Here is a 21,672-nt window from a genome sequence, read left to right as displayed (position 1 = left end):
ATTTTTCCAAGGGTAACAGGAGAAATTGGACCCTAAATATTGTTGTCCAATTTGTTCTGAGTACGCTGATACCTGATATGTGGGGGGGAACCACCGTTTGAGCGCATGGCAGAGCTCGGAAGGGAAGGAGCATCATTTGGAATGCAGACGTAGATGGATTGGTCTGCAGGCGTCACATTGCGTTTGCAGAGCCCCTAATGTACCTAAACAGTAGAAACCCCCACAAGTGACCTAATATTGGTAACTAGACCCCCAAGGAACTTATCTAGTTGTGTTGTGAGAACTTTGAACCCCCAAGTGTTTCACTACAGTTTATAACGCAGAGCCGTGAAAATAATAAAAATAAACTTTCCCAAAAAAATTATTTTTTAGCCCCCAGTTTTGTATTTTCCCAATGGTAACAGGCAAAATTGGACCTCAAAAGTTGTTGTTTAATTTGTCTTGAGTACGCTGATACCCCATATGTGGGGGGGGACCACTGTTTGGGCGCATGGGAGGGCTCGGAAGGGAAGGAGCGCCATTTGGAATGCAGACTTAGATGGAATGGTCTGCAGGCGTCACATTGCGTTTGCAGAGCCCCTAATGTACCTAAACAGTAGAAACCCCCCACAAGTGACACAGTTTTTGAAATTAGACCCCCTAAGGAACTCATCTAGACGTGTTGTGAGAGCTTTGAACCCCCAAGTGTTTCACTACAGTTTATAACGCAGAGCCATGCAAATAAAAAATATTTTTTTTTCCACAAAAATTATTTTTTAGCCACCAGTTTTGTATTTTCCCAAGGGTAACAGGAGAAATTGGACCCCAAAAGTTGTTCTCCAATGTGTTCCGAGTACGCTGATACCCCATATGTTGGGGTAAACCCTTGTTTGGGCGCACGGGAGAGCTCGGAAGTGAAGGAGCACTGTTTTACTTTTTCAACGCAGAATTGGCTGAAATTGAGATCGGACGCCATGTCGCGTTTGGAGAGCCCCTGATGTGCCTAAACAGTGGAAACCCCCCAATTATAACTGAAACCCTAATCCAAACACACCCCTAACCCTAATCCCAACGGTAACCCTAACCACACCCCTAACCCTGACACACCCCTAACCCTGACACACCCCTAACTCTAATCCCAACCGTAAATATAATCCAAACCCTAACCCTAACTTTAGCCTCAACCCTAAACCTAACTTTAGCCCCAACCCTAACTGTAGCCTTAACCCTAGCCCCAACCCTAACCCTAGCCCTAACCCTAACGGGAAAATGGAAATAAATACATTTTTTAAATCTTTTTATTTTTCGCTAACTAAGGGGGTGATGAAGGGGGGTTTGATTTACTTTTATAGTGTTTTTTTTAGCGGATTTTTATGATTGGCAGCCGTCACACACTGAAAGACGCTTTTTATTGCTAAAAGTATTTTTTGCGTTACCACATTTTGAGAGCTATAATTTTTCCATATTTGAGTCCAGAGTCATGTGAGGTCTTGTTTTTTGCGGGAAGAGTTGACGTTTTTATTGGTAACATGTTCGGGCACGGGAGATTTTTTTGATCGCTTTTTATTCTGATTTTTGTGAGGCAGAATGACCAAAAACCAGCTATTCATGAATTTCTTTTGGGAGAGGCGTTTATACCGTTCCGCGTTTGGTAAAATGAATAAAGCAGTTTTATTCTTCGGGTCAGTACGATTACAGCGATATCTCATTTACATCATTTTTTTATGTTTTGGCTCTTTTATACGATATAAACTATTTTATAGAAAAAATAATTATTTTAGCATCGCTTTATTCTGAGGACTATAACTTTTTTATTTTTTCGCTGATTATGCTGTATGGCAGCTCGTTTTTTGCGGGACAAGATGACGTTTTCAGTGGTACCATGGTTATTTATATCCGTCTTTTTGATCGCGTGTTATTCCACTTTTTGTTTGGCGGTATGAGAATAAAGCGTTTTTTGCCTCGTTTTTTTTTTTTTTTATGGTGTTCACTGAAGGGGTTAACTAGTGATATAGTTTTATAGGTGGGGTCGTTACGGACGCGGCGATACTAAATATGTGTACTTTTATTGTTTGATTTTTTTTTAATTTAGATAAAGAAATGTATTTATGGGAATAATATTTTTTTTTTTTTTTTTCTTTATTTAGGAATTTTTTTTTTCTTTTTTTTACTCATATGGAAATTTTTTTTTTTACTTTGTCCCAGGGGGGAACATCACAGATCGCCGATTTGACAGCTTGCACAGCACTCTGTCAAATCGGCGATCTTACTTCCAGCAGTGCAGGCTGCAGCTTTCATCTGCAGCCTGCTCTGCACCCGGAAGTGATCCCTGCAGGACCCGGATGCAGCTCCGCGGCCATTTTGGATCCGGGGCCTGCAGGGATAGGAGGTGAGAGACCCTCGCAGCAACGCGATCACATCGCGTTGCTCCGGGGGTCTCAGGGAAGCCCGCAGGGAGCCCCCTCCCTGCGCGATGCTTCCCTGTACCGCCGGCACACCGCGATCATGTTTGATCGCGGTGTGCCGGGGGTTAATGTGCCGGGGGCGGTCCGTGACCGCTCCTGGCACATAGTGCCGGATGTCAGCTGCGATAGTCAGCTGACACCCGGCCGCGATCGGCCGCGCTCCCCCCGTGAGCGTGGCCGGTCGGCTATGACGTACTATCCCGTCGAGGGTCAGATAGGCCCAGGTCACCTCGACGGGATAGTACGTCTAAGGTCACAGAGGGGTTAATGACCGGGCCAATTTATACAATTCTGACCACTGTCACTTTATGTGGTAATAACTCTGGAACGCTTCAACGGGTCTCACTGATTTTTTGTGACATATTGTACTTCATGTTAGTGGTAACATTTCTTCGATATTACTTGCGTTTATTTTTGAAAAAAACGGAAATATGGCAAAAAAATTTAAAATTTCACAATTTTCAAACTTAATTTTTATGCCTTTAAATCAGAGATATGTCACACAAAATAGTCAATAAATAACATTTCCCACATGTCAGCTTTACATCAGCATAATTTTGGAAACTATTTTTTTTTTTGTTAGGAAGTTAGAAGGGTTAAAAGTTGATCAGCGATTTCTCATTTTTACTACAGTATTTACAAAATAATTTTTTTTTTTTTTAGGGACCACCTCACATTTGAAGTCACTGAGGGGTGTACATGACAGAAAATACCCAAAAGTGACACCATTCTAAAAACTGCACCGCTCAAGGTGCTCAAAACCACACTCAAGAAGTTAATTAACCCTTTAGGTGCTTCACAGGAACTGAAGCAATGTGTAAGGAAAATAAATGAACATTTACCTTTTTTTCAAACATTTTATTTCAGAACCAGTTTTTATTTTTTTTTATTTTTACAAATGTAAAAAGAGAAAATGAACAGCAAAATTTGTTGTACAATTTCTCCTGAATACGCAGATACTCCATATGTGGGGGTAAACCACTGTTTGGGCGCATGGCAGAGCTCAGAAGGGAAGGAGCATTGTTTGACTGTTTCAATGCAGAATTGGCTGGAATTGAGATCGGACGCCATGTTTTTGTTTGGAGAGCCCCTGATGTGGGGGGTTTCCACTGTTTAGGCACAAGTGACACCATTTTGGAAACTAGACCCCACCAAGGAACTTATCTAGATGCGTAGTGAGAACTTTGAACCCCCAAGTGTTTCACTAAAATTTATAACGCAGAGCAGTAAAAAAAATATTTTTTTTTCCCCCACAAGAATGATTTTTAGCCCCCAATTTTCTCACAAGGGTAATAGGAGAAATCGGACTGCAAAAGTTGTTGTTCAATTTGTCCTGAGTACTCAGATACCCCATATGTGGGGGTAAACCACTGTTTGGGCGCACGGCAGGTCGGAAGGGAAGGAGCAATGTTTTACTTTTTCAACACAGAATTGGCTGGAATTGAGATTGGACGCCATGTCGCGTTTGGAGAGCCTCTGATGTGCCTAAACAGTGGAAACCCCCAATTCTAACTCCAACCCTAACCCATCCCTAACCCTAATCTCAACCCTAACCACAACCTTAACCCCAACACACCCCCAACATCCCTAACCCTAATCCCAACCGTAATCCAAACCCCAACAACTCTATCCCCAACCCTAAACCTAACAATAGCCCTAACCCTAACTTTATCCCAACTCTAATGGAAATACATTTTTGGTTTTTTTTACTTCATTATTGTTCCCTAACTTAGGGGGTGATAAAGGGGGATTTCATTTACTAATTTTTTTTATTTTGATCACGGTGATAGGGTCTATCACAGTTATCAAAATGAACCAATAGGAAAAGTCCCGTATTGTTGCCGGCTGGCAGATCTCAGTGGGCAAACTGCCATTTTCTTACCGGAAGATGACGCCGGAAGCAGGAAGACCCAGGAACACACCGGCAGGTAACCGGGGGGGAAATCGGGGATCCTATATCTCTCTCCTCTGATGTGCGATCACATCACAGGAGAGAGAAATTAAATGGCAAATCAGACCTTTTTTTGTGGTCGCCGTTATACGGTTAATAACGGCAATCGCAACCTCGGGGTTGGTAAAAGCCAACCCGAATCATGTTCTCTGAGGTCTCGGCTACCCCCGGCGGCCGGGGAAATTCTGACTCGGGGGGGGGGGGGGGGGGCGCGGCGCTATACACTTTTTCCACTTCGGCGAAAAAAGCCGCACTGTGGTTTAAGTATCATTAATTACCGCCGTGAAAAGGCGTATCGGCGGTCGTTAAGGGGTTAATGGTTACACAGTTTTACATCATGGTTCAAACAATCGCACAAGAGGTCGACTTGTGTAAGTATGAACTGATACTTGCCACTAGAGATGATTGAATAAGTTCACTGGACCTCGATACAGTGGTGGCCAGGTTAGTATTCCACAGCTGCGGGATGATAGCCCTTTAAACTGTCTCCTACCTCTCAGTATCCCCAGCTCCTCTTTTCATTAGCCGTCCTCACAGGATGTTTTACACTGTTGCACAACAGTGTAAAAACCACGTTGTCAGGCTGGCTAATAAAAAGAGGAGCCGGCAGGTCTTCTAATATTGGTATGCTGTTGCAGATAGGCTGACATCTCACACCTGGAACAAAATTATTCTGACTGCATCATATTATATGATCTTCTGTGGCCCATACTAAGCCCTGGGTTAGTGCACCATTACAGCAAGCACTACTCCCACTTGATAACTAGCTATGGTACAGGCCTTTCCACTGTGCTGCAATAAACAACCTGAACAAAGTACATTGCTGGAGATAAACGGCAAGCATAACACTTCATTTGAGCACACTTACTCCAGATTTAAGGGGGAAGGACTCACTGGGCCACAAGACAGAGGTATTTACACAGGTTTATGCTGCTGAGGACCAAGCAGTATATTCTGCTCCTCCGATTAATCTTTTATGAGGAAATGCGTCGAGAGATGGTTTTGGACCCTTGGCTCTTGGGAAAGTTTGAACATCTCCTTTACCTATATATGAGGGATCCTTAGGGAATGACTACGGATGTATCCTCACACTCGGTAAGATTGTTCCTTATCTAATATGTATTTGTACATCTGGCTATCCTCCATAGTCATACCATATCACTGTGTTTTGCTTAGTTACTATATTAAATACTAACTGGTTGTCATTAGTCAAGTTGGTGTGCTGCATAATGGGGTACATGTTCATTTTTCTATGTATTCATGTGATCCCAGACAGACTGGATGATGTGAGGATCAGGGTTCTGCAGGGGCCGGATCATAACTTCCAGGACTCTTTGCTCTTCTTCACACATTAAATGTATGTTTGGAGAGCAATGGCTGCCATTTTTCTGTACTCCATTTCCTATGGTTTAGTGAGTTGAGTTACTTGGCGTGACTGAAGATATGGTTTTTGACTGCAATTCTTCCATGAAAACCATTTCTGTCTCTCTTAGCAGAAGACTTCATCCACTATAAGTTCATGCTCAAAACCTATAACTCTGCCCTTTATCTGGCCAAACAATCCTACTTCACCACCCTCATCACCTCACTATCCAACAACCCAAAACGACTTTTTGAAACCTTAAACTCCCTTCTGAAACCTAAAGTACAGGCCCCATCACCAATCTCAGTGGTGAGGATCCGGCCACTTACTTCCTAGAAAAAAATCAACCACATCCATCAGGATATCTCAGCCCAATCTCCTCAGTGCCTGGATCCCCTTCCCTGCCTCACCTGAAGCTCACTAGACATCTTTGAGCCTGTTTCAGAAGAAGTTTCCAAGCTCCTCGCTTCTGCTTGGCCTACAACCTGCAACAGTGACCTCATTCCTTCACCTCTCCTGCAGTCTCTCTCACCAGTGGTCACCAATCACCTGACAAATATTTAACCTCTCTCTTTCTTCAGGTATCTTTCCCTCCTCATTTAAACATGCTATCATAACCCCTTTACTTAAAAAGCCATCCCTGGACCCGAACTGCACTGCTAACTACAGACTTGTCTCTAACCTTTCCTTCATCTCTAAACTCCTGGAACGCTTGGTCCACTCCCGTCTAATCCGCTATCTCTTGGATAACTCTCTTCTCGACCCCTTTACAATCTGGTTTCCGCTCTTTACACTCCACTGAAACTGCCCTCACTAAAGTCACTAATGATCTAATAACAGCTAAATCCAAAGGTCATTGCTCTCTGCTGATTCTCCGGATCTCTCTGCCGCATTTGACACTGAGGATCACCAGCTCCTCCTCACTATGCTCCGCTCTATAGGCCTCAAGGACACAGCCCTCTCCTGGTTCTCCTCCTATCTCTCTGACCGCTCCTTCACTGTATCTTTTGCCATCTCCTCTTCCTCTCCGCGTCCCCTTACTATTGGGTTCCGCAGGGCTCAGTCCTAGGCCCCCTCCTCTTCTCTCTATACACTGCCCCTATTGGACAAACAATCAGCAGATTTGGGTTCCAGTATCATCTCTATGCTGATGACACCCAATTATACACTTCTTCCCCTGTCATCACCCCTACCCTAATTCAAAATACCAAGGATTGTCTGTCTGCTGTCTCTAACATCATGTCCTCCCTCTACCTGAAACTAAATCTCTCCAAAACGGAACTTCTCGTGTTTCTCCCTTCTACTAACCTCTCTCTACCCAACATCGAAATTACCCTGGAGGGTTCAGCCATAACCAAGCAGCATGCCCACTGTCTTGGGGTCATATTCGACTCCGAACTTTCCTTTACTCCCTATATCCGATCACTCACTCGCTCTTGTCACCTGCATCTTAAAAACATCTCCAGAATCCGACCTTTTCTCACCGTTGAAACTGCTAAGACTCTTACTGTTGCTCTTATTCATTCTCGTCTGGACTACTGCAACTCTCTTCTGATCGGTCTCCCTCTTACCAAACTTTCTCCTCTCCAATCCATCTTGAATGCGGCAGCCAGGGTCATATTTCTGTCCAACCGCTTCACCGATGCCTCCATCTTGTGCCAGTCATTACACTGGCTACCCATTCGCTACAGGGTCCAGTATAAACTCATCTCTCTCACCCACAAAGCTCTCCACAGTTCTGCACCGCCTTATATCTCCTCTCTCATCTCTGTCTATCGCCCTACACGTGCCCTCCGTTCTACAAATGACCTAAGACTAACATCCCCTGTAATCCGAACCTCACACCTCCGTCTCCAAGACTTCTCTCGTGCTGCGCCCGCTCTCTGGAATGCACTTCCCCAGACGATCAGACTGATACCTAGCCCTGACCTATTCAAGCGCGCTTTAAAGGGAACCTGTCACCCCCAAAATCGATGGTGAGGTAAGCTCACCGGCATCAGGGGCTTATCTACAGCATTCTGTAATGCTGTAGATAAGCCCCCGATGTTACCTGAAAGAGGTAAAAAAGAGGTTATAATATACTCACCTGGGCGGTCCCGCTGCTGGTCCGCGGTCAAATGGGTGTCTCCAGTCCGCTCCGGCGCCTCCCATCTTCATTCCATGACGTCCTCTTCTGGTCTCCGCGCCGCGACTTCGGCGCAGGCGTACTTTGTCTGCCCTGTTGAGGGCAGAGCAAAGTACTGCAGTGCGCAGGCGTCGGGCCTCTCTGACCTTACCGGCGCCTGCGCTCGGAGTGGGACTGCCCCTGGGTGAGTATAATCTAACGTCTTTTTCTTCTCTTTCAGGTAACATCGGCGGCTTATCTACAGCATTACAGAATGCTGTAGATAAGCCCCTGATGCCGGTGGGCTTACCTCACCATCGATTTTGGGGGTGACAGGTTCGCTTTAACCCCTTAAGCCCCGAGGGTGGTTTGCACGTTAATGACCAGGCCAATTTTTACAATTCTGACCACTGTCCCTTTATGAGGTTATAACTCTGGAACGCTTCAACGGATCTTGGCGATTCTGACATTGTTTTCTCGTGACATATTGTACTTCATGTTAGTGGTAAAATTTCTTCGATATAACTTGCGTTTATTTGTGAAAAAAACGAATATTTGGCGAAAATTTTGAAAATTTCGCAATTTTCCAACTTTGAATTTTTATGCCCTTAAATCACAGACATATGTCACACAAAATACTTAATAAATAACATTTCCCACATGTCTACTTTACATCAGCACAATTTTGGAACCAAAATTTTTTTTTGTGACGGAGTTATAAGGGTTAAAAGTTGACCAGCAATTTCTCATTTTTACAACACCATTTTTTTTTAGGGACCACATCTCATTTGAAGTCATTTTGACGGGTCTATATGATAGAAAATACCCAAGTGTGACACCATTCTAAAAACTGCACCCCTCAAGGTACTCAAAACCACTTTCAAAAAGTTTATTAACCCTTCAGGTGTTTCACAGGAATTTTTGGAATGTTTAAATAAAAACGAACATTTAACTTTTTTTCACACAAAATTTATTTCAGCTCCAATTTGTTTTATTTTACCAAGGGTAACAGGAGAAAATAGACCCCAAAAGTTGTTGTACAATTTGTCCTGAGTACGCTGATACCCCATATGTGGGGGTAAACCACAGTTTGGGCGCATGGCAGAGCTTGGAAGCAAAGGAGCGCCATTTGACTTTTCAATGCAAAATTGACTGGAATTGAGATGGGACGCCATGTTGCATTTGGAGAGCCCCTGATGTGCCTAAACATTGAAACCCCTAACAAGTGACACCATTTTGGAAAGTAGACCCCCTAAGGAACTTATCTAGATGTGTGGTGAGCACTTTGACCCAACAAGTGCTTTACAGAAGTTTATAATGCAGAGCCGTAAAAATAAAAAATCATATTTTTTCACAAAAATGATCTTTTCACCCCCAATTTTTTATTTTCCCAAGGGTGAGAGAAGAAATTGGACGCCAAAAATTGTTGTGCAATTTGTCCTGAGTACGCTGATACCCCATATGTGGGTGTAAACCATTGTTTGGGCGCAGGGCAGAGCTCGGAAGGGAAGGAGCGCCATTTGACTTTTCAATGCAAAATTGACTGGAATTGAGATGGGACGCCATGTTGCATTTAGAGAGCCCTTGATGTGCCTAAACATTGAAACCCCTAACAAGTGACACCATTTTGGAAAGTAGACCCCCTAAGGAACTTATCTAGATGTGTGGTGAGCACTTTGACCCAACAAGTGCTTCACAGAAGTTTATAATGCAGAGCCGTAAAAATAAAAAATCATATTTTTTCACAAAAATGATCTTTTCACCCCCATTTTTTTATTTCCCCAAGGGTAAGAGAAGAAATTAGACCACAAAAGTTGTTGTGCAATTTGTCCTGAGTACGACGATACCCCATATGTGGGTGTAAACCATTGTTTGGGCGCATAGCAGAGCTCAGAAGGGAAGAAGCGCTATTTTACTTTTCAATGCAAAATTGACTGGAATTAAGATGGGATGCCATGTTGCGTTTGGAGAGCCCCTGATGTGCCTAAACATTAAACCCCCCCACAAGTGACACCATTTTGGAAAGTAGACCCCCTAAGGAACTTATCTAGATGTGTTTTGAGAGCTTTGAACCCCCAAGTGTTTCACTACAGTTTATAACGCAGAGCCGTGAAAATAATTTTTTTTTTTTTTTTTCACAAAAATGAAATTTAGCCCCCAGTTTTGTATTTTCACAAGGGTATCAGGATAAATTGGACCCTAAAAGTTGTTGTCCAATTTGTCCTGAGTACGCTGATACCCCCTATGTGGGGGGGAACCACTGTTTGGGCGCATGACAGAGCTCGGAAGGGAAGGAGCGCCATTTGGAATGCAGACTTAAATGGATTGGTCTGCAGGCGTCACGTTGCATTTGCAGAGCCCCTGATGTACCCAAACAGTACAAACCCCCCACAAGTGACCCCATATTGGAAACTAGACCCCCCAAGGAACTTATCTAGATGTGTTGTGAGAACTTTGAACCCCCAAGTGTTTCATTACAGTTTATAACGCAGAGCCGTGAAAATAAAAATTATTTTTTTTTTCACAAAAATGATTTTTTAGCCCCCAGTTTTGTATTTTCACAAGGGTATCAGGATAAATTGGACCCTAAAAGTTGTTGTCCAATTTGTCCTGAGTACGCTGATACCCCCTATGTGGGGGGGGAACCACTGTTTGGGCGCATGACAGAGCTCGGAAGGGAAGGAGCGCCATTTGGAATGCAGACTTAAATGGATTGGTCTGCAGGCGTCACGTTGCATTTGCAGAGCCCCTGATGTACCCAAATAGTACAAACCCCCCACAAGTGACCCCATATTGGAAACTAGACCTCCCAAGGAACTTATCTAGATGTGTTGTGAGAACTTTGAACCCCCAAGTGTTTCACTACAGTTTACAACGCAGAGCCGTGAAAATAAAACATATTTTTTTCCACACAAAAATGATTTTTAGCCCCCCAAATTTTTATTTTCCCAAGGATAACAAGAGAACTTGGACCCCAGAAGTTGTTGTTCAATTTGTCCCTAGTACGCTGATACCCCATATGTTGGGGTAAACCCCTTTTTGGACGCACGGGAGAGCTCGGAAGGGAAGGAGCACTGTTTTACTTTTTCAACGCAGAATTGGCTGGAATTGAGATTGGACGCCATGTCGCGTTTGGAGAGCCCCTGATGTGCCTGAACAGTGGAAACTCCCCAATTCTACCTCAAACCCTACCCCTAACCTCACCCCTAACCGTTTACTGAACATTTTCTGACAGTCATAAGTGCCACGTATATAAGTGCCACGTATGTAAGTGCCACGTATGTAAGTGCCACGTATGTAAGTGCCACGTATATAAGTGCCACGTATTTAAGTGCCACGTATTTAAGTGCCACGTATTTAAGTGCCACGTATTTAAGTGCCACGTATTTAAGTGCCACGTATTTAAGTGCCACGTATTTAAGTGCCACGTATTTAAGTGCCACGTAATTAAGTGCCACGTATTTAAGTGCCACGATATTTCAGTGCCACGTATTTCAGTGCCACGTATTTCAGTGCCACGTATTTCAGGCACTGAAAAATACGTGGCACATAAATACGTGGCACATAAATACGTGGCACATAAATACGTGGCACATAAATACGTGGCACATAAATACGTGGCACATAAATACGTGGCACATAAATACGTGGCACATAAATACGTGGCACATAAATACGTGGCACATAAATACGTGGCACATAAATACGTGGCACTTAAATACGTGGCACTTAAATACGTGGCACTTAAATACGTGGCACTTAAATACGTGGCACTTAAATACGTGGCACTTAAATACGTGGCACTTAAATACGTGGCACTTAAATACGTGGCACTTAAATACGTGGCACTTAAATACGTGGCACTTAAATACGTGGCCACTGAAATACGTGGCCACTGAAATATCGTGGCACTTATATACGTATATACGTATATAAACGTATATTTCAGTGCCACGTATTTCAGTGCCACGTATTTCAGGTTAGGGGTAGGGTTAGGGTTTTTTGTTTTTTTCTTGTTTTCTTGTGTTTTTCTATAAAAACGCATGCGTTTTACCGCGTTTACATGCATTTTTTTCACACATGCGGTTTTTTTAAAAAACGCATGCAGATAAAAACGCAAGTGTGAAACCAGACTAAAAGACGCTTTTTATAGCAAAAAAGTTTTTGCGTCTCCACATTTTGAGACCTATAATTTTTCCACATTTTGGTCCACAGAGTCATGTGAGGTCTTGTTTTTTGCGGGACGAGTTGACGTTTTTATTGGTAACATTTTCGGACACGTGACCATTTTTTTATCACTTTTTATTCCGATTTTTGTGAGGCAGAATAATGAAAAACCAGCTATTCATGAATTTCTTTTGGGAGAGGCGTTTATACCGTTCTGCGCTTGGTAAAATTGATAAAGCAGTTTTATTCGTCGGGTCAGTACGATTACAGCGATACCTCATTTATATCATTTTTTTATGTTTTGACGCTTTTATACGATAAAAACTATTTTATAGAAAAAATAATTATTTTGGCATCGCTTTATTCTCAGGACTATAACTTTTTAATTTTTTTGCTGATGATGCTGTATGGCGGCTCGTTTTTTGCGGGACAAGATGACGTTTTCAGCGGTAACATGGTTATTTATATCCGTCTTTTTGATCGCGTGTTATTCCACTTTTTGTTCGGCGGTATGGTAATAAAGCGTTGTTTTTTGCCTCTTTTTTTTTTTTTTCTTACGGTGTTTACTGAAGGGGTTAACTAGTGGGCCAGTTTTATAGGTTGGGTCGTTACGGACGCGGCGATACTAAATATGTGTACTTTTATTGTTTTTGTTTGTTTTTTTTAGATAAAGAAATGTATTTATGGGAATAATATTTTTTTTTTTTATTATTATTTATTTAGGAATTTTTTTTTTTTTTTTTTTTTTTTTTACACATGTGGAAATTTTTTTTTTTACTTTTTTACTTTGTCCCAGGGGGGGACATTACAGATCGCTGATCTCACAGTGTGCACAGCACTCTGTGAGATCTCCGATCTCACTTACAGCCGTGCAGGCTGCAGCTTTCATCTGCAGCCTGCTCCGACCCGGAAGTGCTCCCTGCAGGACCCGGATACAGCCCCTCGGCCATTTTGGATCCGGGGCCTGCAGGGAGAAGACGTTCGGTACGAGGTGAGTACATTCCCTTGTACCGATCGTCTCAGGGAAGCACGCAGGGAGCCCCCTCCCTGCGCGATGCTTCCCTGTACCGCCGGTACACCGCGATCATGTTTGATCGCGGTGTGCCGGGGGTTAATGTGCCGGGGGCGGTCCGTGACCGCTCCTGGCACATAGTGCCGGATGTCAGCTGCGATATGCAGCCGACACCCGGCCGCGATCGGCCGCGCTCCCCCCGTGAGCGCGGCCGATCGCGTATGACGTACTATACCGTCACCGGGAATTAAGGCCCACCCCACCTCGACGGTATAGTACGTCATACGGGATTAAGGGGTTAAAAACCCATCTCTTCAAACAAGCCTACCACTACAACTACTCAGTAAACTAACTTTGCCCTGTTCCCTCCTTCCAAATATTACTCTGAATCTGCACCCTACTATTCATCTTTCTCCACACCCTCCATGCACACGATAACTGCACTTGATACTTGACTATTGCACTTAAACACACGGGCTGATGACCGGATCATGCATTTGTATGAAAATCCCTATTTATTATAATTGCCAGACCTGAAATAACAAGCACTGCTCACGTATTGTGTCCCCCCATTTCCTTGTAGATTGTAAGCTTGCGAGCAGGGACCTCACTCCTAATGTCACTGTTTAAATGGTCTTAACTTGTATTGAATTTGTCTGTACATGTCCCTGCTTAATTGTAAAGTGCTGCGGAATATGTTGGTGCTATATAAATAAAAATTATTAGTATTATTATTTCTGGCCAAACTTCTCCAGACAGTAGATGGGTATAGATGAGTCCTACTGGTTGCTGCAACTTCTGAGCTTTATCATGTTATTAGCCATAGGTAAGTGTTCACATTAGGCAGTCAGCTCAGATACCATAGGTAAGTGTTCACATCAGGCAGACAGGTTAGTTACCCATTCGATCTGAGATTACCTTGACATTTGGTGAATGGGCTCACAACTTTTGGCCAAATCTTGTGCTAAAAATCTCATGTGTTTTTTCATGAAGTTCATAAGCCATTATGCTATTCACATTCCATATATTTCACATTTCCTTATTTTAGCACAGATGAGTGCGGCCATTAATCTATTTTGTATGTGTCTTTTTTTTGGCTATGCACTAGCATAAATTATATATATTGTTCAGTCAGTTTACTTATTTTTACTTCTGAGCTGATGGCACTGCGAGACATCTTCTGATTTCAAAAAGGGAAGTAAGAATGAGGTGTCCTTTCGTCTGCTGCACTAAGTTTCCTTGGCTGACTGCTGCATGTAAAGTGGTCACATACAGTGGAGAGTCAAAGATATTTTGGGGTTGTTTTGCTGCTGTGCCTTGACTGTGTGCAAGACATCATGAAATGTGAAAATTACCAAAGGAGTTTGGGTTGCAGTATAGTGCCCAGTGTCAGACAGCTGGGTTTGCTTCCGAGATCATGGGTCTTCCATCAGGATAATGACCCCAAACATGCTTCAAGAAGCCCCTAGAAAAGGATGGAAACTAAGCGCTGGAGACTTCTGAAGTAGCAGCAATGAGTACGGATCTAAACCCCATTGATCACCTATGGAGAGATCTTAACATTGCTGTTGGAGAAGGCGCCTTCAAATATGAGAGACCTGGAGCCGTTTGCAAAAGAAGAGTCCAAAATTGTAGTTGAGAGGTGTAAGAAGCTGTGGATGATTATAGGAAGCGACTGATTGCAGTCATTTATTTCAAAAGGTGTGCAACTAATATTAAGTTGAGGGAGCCAACAATTTTGTCCAGCCCATTTTGCGGCTTTTGTGTGAAATTATGTCTAATTTGCCTCCCCCCCCCCCACACAAACGAAATAAACATGTGTATAACAAAACATGTGATTGCAATATTTTTCTGGGAGGAACACTTAATTTTCTGGAACAATTTCGAAAGGTGCCAACACTTTCGGCCCATGCAGACAGACGCTGTACATGTTTGCCTTCAGCAGTCTCAGAGATTGAATGGAATATACAGGAGCAACCGTGCATTAATTCAGATGGAAATGATAGATGTTATCACATATTGTAAATCACCTAACCAATTTTGCATGTCTGGAAAAATCCTTTTATTTATTTATTTTTTTTTCACATCTTACTTTCTATACCAAAATATGTCAGCTACTTTGGTTGTATATGAGCAGTGATGGTGCACCATCTACTGGTCGAAGAAAATAAGTGTAACCAACATTTTCTATGTTATTCTTACAGCTTATTTTGCAATAAGTTTTGATGCCAACACCACCATACATTATAAACATGCATTACTATAGGACTGGAAAAAGCATAGGCAGATCCCCAGATGCCTGGTCTTTTTGGTGCTAAGCCTTCCAGCAGTCTCAGACATACTCCACTAATGTAGCCTATTGCTGGGACCCCCACAGTACTAAGGGTACCTTTACACAGTGCAATTTTGATCGCTACGACGGCACGATTCGTGACGTTGCAGCGTCGTATGATTATCGCTCCAGCGTCGTAGACTGCGGTCACACGTTGCAATACACAGCGCTGGAGCGATAATTTCATGACGTATTTGCGATGTAGAAGCCGTTGGTTACTGTGCGCACATCGTATACAACCTGTGTCACACGATGCAATCATGCCGCCACAGCGGGACACTAGACGACGAAAGAAAGTTTCAAACGATCTGCTACGACGTACGATTCTCAGCGGGGATCCGGATCGCAGTAGCGTGTCAGACACAACGATATCGTAAATGCACTGTGTAAAGGTACCCTAAGAGCAGGACTCTGCAGTGCGTGGGAGATAACTTGCTTACCTGGTACAATGGCTTTTCAGTGACCCCCTTGATAAGAAAATGGACTCCATTTCAAAAGTGTCCTTTTTCGTCAGCAGGTTTCGCCTTACGTTCTGCTACTGTGGCATCTTCGGTCGTCAAGGCTTTTTCGGCCTAAAATGGATCAGGTTGACTATTGTGGAAAAACCTATAAATCCAAGGACAAATTACTGGTGAAAAACTCCTCATATGCCATTAGGAGCACCATCTTGGTGGTTAAAGTGCAGTGATAAGAACTAGACCTGGTCCCAAGCACACAGATCCGGAGCTTAGCGGAGTATAACAGCTGTCTTTACTGGAGGGGGGCAAAAGTAAAACCGCGCCATTCCGGTGACGTGAATATACGGCGGATTGCAGAACAGCGCTTGTAATCTGGACGTAAATTTGCATCGTTTTGCAGGAATGGGTTTAAAACAATACACTAAGTAATCATTTTTCTCTGACTAGCAAAGTTATAATTACAGGTTTAATTTTTTTTAAAGTTTTTCATAGGCAAAATACATATACCAAAAAAAAAAAAACCTATAAATCATAAAAACCACATTAAAAACCATAAAATGTAGAGGCTGAAGAACTGGTGTGTGAAAAGAATGACCAGAGAATATGTCCGTGAGAGGACGGCTGCTGCTCCATGTCTTCTACACACTGCAGACTGTCCACGGAGTTACAAGAGAATCCGTAAAACTCAGACGGCGCGTCACTGCTCTGAAATAAACTCTCCAGTCTGTCTCTGGATGCACAGAGAGCACATTCATCCAATGGGACCGAAACTTTAGGGGAAGAATTACAGGGAAGTTCCTCTTGCTTTCTTGCCTTCTGCTCCAACTGTTTGACTTTCCTGTGCAATTTGCTGGTAGGCGAGCTGGGAGGTAGGTGGCATAATGTGTCCGACTGCTGCAAAGGAGACGCGTGTTCCACATCCTTGCATGGCTCAGTCGTACCTATTGGTGGCGGCACAGACACATTGTCAGTCTCCACCGTGAAGTCGTCCAGTTTAAATCTTTTACCTGGGCAGAATTTTACAGGATCCGACAAATAGTTCAGGTCACTTGGAGTAGTTTCAGACAGTCTGCTTTCATTCTCCTTTGGATGCAAGTCTTTTTGGGTGAACTCATTGTGATCCGGTGAATTGTTCGTGGGTTCGGGCAGTTTGGTGGGGGACACGTTCTCATAACTGGGTGTAATGACTTGAGAACTAGGTGGTTTGGAGAGGGAGTCAGTCACACAGGTGACGCTGCACACGGACTGCGGCGTGCAGGGAATGGTAAAGATTGGTTCAGAATGACAAACCAGATTATTGCCTGAAGGAGAGGCCACCTCCGGGGGCGTTGCAGTTTTCATTTCCTTTAAAGGGACACCAATCTTCAGGACTTTAACAGAAAATGCTTTGGGGGAATCATTGCTGGCATGAATATGTAATCCAGGCCTGTAGAAGGAAAAAAAAATAATGATTTTTGAAGCACAGCGCTTTTTCAAATCTGCATCATATCAATTCTTTCAGTGATTTCGCAGCATTTTTAACCTAATTAAATGGGGAAGGGTTGGGGATTCAGTGAAAAAATCTGTTGCAAAACCTCTTCTTTACAGAGATCATTGTACAGGAGGAGGAGGTGAGCTGTGACATCACCTATTGTGAATGGTGGATCCTGTGTTATCTACTGTATATAGAGGTATTATCAACCATTGTACAGGAGGATGAGGAGGAGGTGAGCTGTGATATCACCTATTGTGAATGGTGGATCCTGTGTTACGTACTGTATATAGGGGTGTTATCAGTCATTATATAATCCTGAATGTGATGATATAGAGATGTTGACATAAATAATCTACATCAGCCTAATATAATGTTTAATGGGCAATTAGGGCAATCACATGGCAGTGACATCATCGCAGGTCCTACAGCTATTTGCTGTGCAGCAGATCCATCCTGGTGTTCTGTGGATGTCTTTTGTTCTCTGGTATCAGCCATTACATCAGACGGCCAGAGCTTACTGCGTCTGCGCAGGACACCAGTACACAGCGCAGGCGCTAGATTTGAAACGATAACAGCGCTGAGGGGGCGGCGCCGAAAGCGCAGGAAGATGTGAGTGACGGCAGAGGAGCTGGCCAAGCTGGGGAGTGAGGACCCGCCTACCTGGCTAGAGACAGGAATTGTGGCTAAGTATAAAAACGTTTTATTTGGGGTATGCTTGAACCTAAAACGAAAAGAGCCACCTTGTTAGAATGCAGCATTACTGCTGCACAAGGTGGCTCTTTTAGTTTATAACGGCTGGAGGGGGGTGACAGTGGCCCTTTAAATTTCTTTAAAAATGCACTCCACTCCAGCAATCAGCTGCCTGCAGGACTGGCTTTATAAACTCCAGCAGAGGAAAATGTTATATTACATGTCAGCCACTGGAATACATTGATGAGCTGGGAAACCCACTTTGGCTGATCTAGAAGTGGGTCCTAAAGGGAGCATGGAGTGCATCATCATCACCTAGACACAAGGCTGGCTCCTTTATATTTCACACTAATCCATTATGCCTAGCACTGATAAGTCACATAGTGTAATGTGTGGAAAAACCTCAATATACAAGAAGAAAAAATTAAAAAAAATACCCTTGTGACTCTGGTCTTAATGCAGACCAGTTAATAAAGTCAAACTCGAAGGAGGTAATGATATTGTCCACATCTTGATAGTAGGGTCCTAGACCATAGTTCACGTGCTGCGGACTCGCAAGGTGCTGCAATATGGAGAAACACAGTAGTTAGGACAGAAGGCTTTTTATTTTTACTCCGTTAACCCTTTTTCTGACCAGGTCTATATTGGTGCCTGCATCTTTTCTTCTTTCTCCAAGAACCATAAAACTTCCTCTAGTTTCTCCATTGCAGTCATATGGACAATTTGTTTTGTTTGCAAGAGAAGTTGTAGTATTGAATGATAATTTTATCATATAAAGTACTGAAAACCAGGGGAGAATTCCAAATGGGGTGAAATGGTCAAAAACAAAATGCAACTTTGCCTTGGTTTTCTTTTTTTACAGCGTTCAATGTGCTGTAAAAACGGTGAGCCCCTAATTCTTCAGCACTTTTCCTTTTTGCACTGTGTTGTTCTATTGCAAAGATATTCACATTAGTTTTTTAATGGAGAGTAATATGTGAAATCTCAGTTTTACAGTCCAACCGCTGTGCTTCTTCAGAGTCTTCTCTGGTGGCTTATGCTTTCCATCCTCCCTCCCAGAAGCAGCTCAGCAGCATGTGAAACTGCTAGATCAGCTGGCGATCTGTGATAACCATCATCTGTGAGGGAGGAAAAGGTTGAAAAAGTGTACACCCCCAAGATAAGACTCTGGAGAAAAACAAAAAGTTGGACTGCAAAGAAGAGATTTCACATGCAATGCTCAAGAAGAAACAAATGGGAATATCTCTGCACTGGAGCAACACAGAACTAAACAGAAAAGAGCGACAAACAGGAAAGCGCAGGTTTTTTTTTTGTTTTACACAAGACATTTAACTTTTTCTTTTACACTTTTTTTGCTGCTCAAAAAAAATACAGCACATTGCAGTTACAGCTAAGTGGATGGGATTTTTAGAACTCTCATGCACACAGATTTTTGTTTTATGTTACATAAACTGATTTTTATTTGTTTTTCTAAATCCGCAACATTAAATTTATTATTTTTTTTTTTTACCAGCGAGTTTTATGTGCGCACTTTCCCCTCAAAATTGCATTAGGAGTCGAAAATCCACAGGTTAGAATAAAAAAAAAAAAAAAAGTAAACTGTATCAAAGTTTTGACAAAAGCAAAATACCAGTAAGTATCAAAATACAGCAGTTTAAGGCTATTTTCACACTAGCGTCGTGCACTGCATGTCGCTATGCGTCGTTTTGGAGAAAAACCGCATCCTGCAAAAGTGCTTGCAGGATGCGTTTTTTCTCCATAGACTTATTAAGGACGCAGTGCGACGCATTGCCACACGTCGCAACCGTCGTGTGTCGGATCATCGCCACAAAAAAACGTTGCTTGTAACGTTTTTTGGTGCGTCGTTCCCGTCTTTTCCCACCGCGCATGCGTGGCCGGAACTCCACCCCCGCCTCCCCGCACCTCACAATGGGGCAGCGGATGCATTGAAAAACAGCATCCGCTGCCCCCGTTGTGCAGCGCTTCCACAGCTAGCGTCGGTGCGCCGCAACGTCGCATAGCGACGTGCAGCGCACGATGCTAGTGTGAAAGTAGCCTTATTTAGAACATGACATACTAAAAAAGGTCAAACACCCCAGTATCAAAAATGCATATTTAAAAAACAAACAAACAAAAAAAACCTAGCTCTTTCAATCGCAATGAAAATAGAAATATAAAATGCGGTAACCCAATAGGTGCAGAAAATCTGCAACATATGGTGGGAACGTAAAACTGCAGTTCTAGAGTTTCAATATTTTCTCCTTTCTGTGTTTAAGCATACAAATTAATTTTATATTTTGATAAATTCAACTCTCATGCCAAATATGTTTATTTTTAGACCGAATAAAAAAAAATAGTGGGGTTGACTCAAATTGTAGGATTTATTTTATTGCCCATTCAAAAGGGACTTGGAGCAGTCATAGCTTCCTTTATATATTCTAATAAAAAGTTATATACATATAACTTTTTATTAGAATGTATAAAGAAAGCCATGACCGGTGTTCAAGTCCCTTTTGAATGGGCGATAAAATAAATCCTAAAATTTGAGTCAACCCCACTATTTTTTTTTTTGAAGATAGAGGTATATGTATATATAGGTATGGTGCGGGCTCAGCCTTCTTATTTGGAGGAAAAATAAGAAGTCATGTTGATATTCACTATGAATCATTTGAAAATACTTACTGTGGCCAGATCCTCATATTTCTGAAGGCAGCATTCACAGTATCCTTGCCTTTTTCGCTCCTCTAGTTTTGGAGAAATATTTCCTTCATTCTGACCCTGACCATGCCAAGTCTTATTTAAGCTGGGGGAAAAAAAAAAAATTCACATAAAAAAGGAAATTATATATAATGGGGTGAACAAGGAGTGGGAAAAAAAATCATTTTTTTGTGTGAGCTATTGCACTGCAGCCCCATTTTTAATTCAATGGAGCGGAGTAGAATTTTGGCATCTTTTGCAAATTTTGTGTTGCTGCATAAAATAGGGATTTTTGTGTACTCACCGTAAAATCCTTTTCTCCTTCGCCTCATTGGGGGGACACAGACCGTGGGTGTATGCTGCTGCTGACACTAAGTGATACAAAGAAAGTTAGCTCCTCCCCTGCAGTATACACCCTCCTGCTAGCGCTCAGCTAAACAGTTGGGTGAAAAAGCAGTAGGATATCAAACAATATATGAGCATATAAAATGTCACATTATATATGAGAGTAAAGCATGTCAAATTATAAAACAAGCACAAGCTAATAATAGGGTGGGAGCTATGTCCCCCAATGAATGGCTCGAAGAAAAGGATTTTACGGTGAGTACACAAAAATCCCTATTTCTCCTTCGCCTCATTGGGGGACACAGACCATGGGACATCCCAAAGCAGTCCCTGGGTGGGGACAACATCAGATCAGGCCCTGTGTAACCGCTACTTACAAGTGCGCCACCGCAGCCTGCAGTGTCCGCCTGCCCAGACTCACATCTGTGGAAGTCTGGGAATTATAGTGCTTCAAGAATGCATTCGGACTCGACGAACCCGCAAGCTTGCAGGCGTGCTTTGCCGACAACTGGTGCCTAGAACCCAAGAAACCTCGATACACAGGGAGATAGGCTGACATCTAACATGGAAGGACTCCTGGATGGTGAAACGAATCCACCAGGCTAACATGGCCGATGAAACGGCTAAACCCTTCC

At 42.9% G+C, this 21,672-nt stretch overlaps 2 protein-coding genes across 7 annotated transcripts in view; one reads left to right on the top strand and one right to left on the bottom strand.

Moving 5' to 3' along the window:
* The first annotated feature begins 4,304 nt into the window (after positions 1-4,304).
* SLC25A40 (solute carrier family 25 member 40) overlaps positions 4,305-21,672 on the top strand; it is a 93,169-nt gene continuing 75,801 nt past the window's right edge. Inside the window, exons 1-2 of the mRNA XM_077268271.1 lie at positions 4,305-4,372; positions 5,174-5,306. The gene's annotated coding sequence lies outside the window, so the exon portion shown is untranslated. The remainder of the gene's footprint in view (positions 4,373-5,173; positions 5,307-21,672) is intronic.
* DBF4 (DBF4-CDC7 kinase regulatory subunit) overlaps positions 16,284-21,672 on the bottom strand; it is a 46,871-nt gene continuing 41,482 nt past the window's right edge. For all 6 annotated transcript variants that reach the window (XM_077268263.1, XM_077268264.1, XM_077268265.1 and 3 more), the window contains exons 11-13: positions 20,678-20,798; positions 18,433-18,557; positions 16,284-17,257 (exon numbers count right to left, since the gene is read on the bottom strand). In XM_077268263.1, the coding sequence (XP_077124378.1) occupies positions 16,375-17,257; positions 18,433-18,557; positions 20,678-20,798 (1,129 nt within the window). In that variant the 3' untranslated portion in view covers positions 16,284-16,374. The remainder of the gene's footprint in view (positions 17,258-18,432; positions 18,558-20,677; positions 20,799-21,672) is intronic.

Source organism: Ranitomeya variabilis, chromosome 6 (assembly GCF_051348905.1).
Source record: "Ranitomeya variabilis isolate aRanVar5 chromosome 6, aRanVar5.hap1, whole genome shotgun sequence".
Lineage (NCBI taxonomy): Eukaryota > Metazoa > Chordata > Amphibia > Anura > Dendrobatidae > Ranitomeya > Ranitomeya variabilis.
Note: the sequence above shows the minus strand (reverse complement) of the source record. Positions and strands in the feature narration are given on the sequence as shown.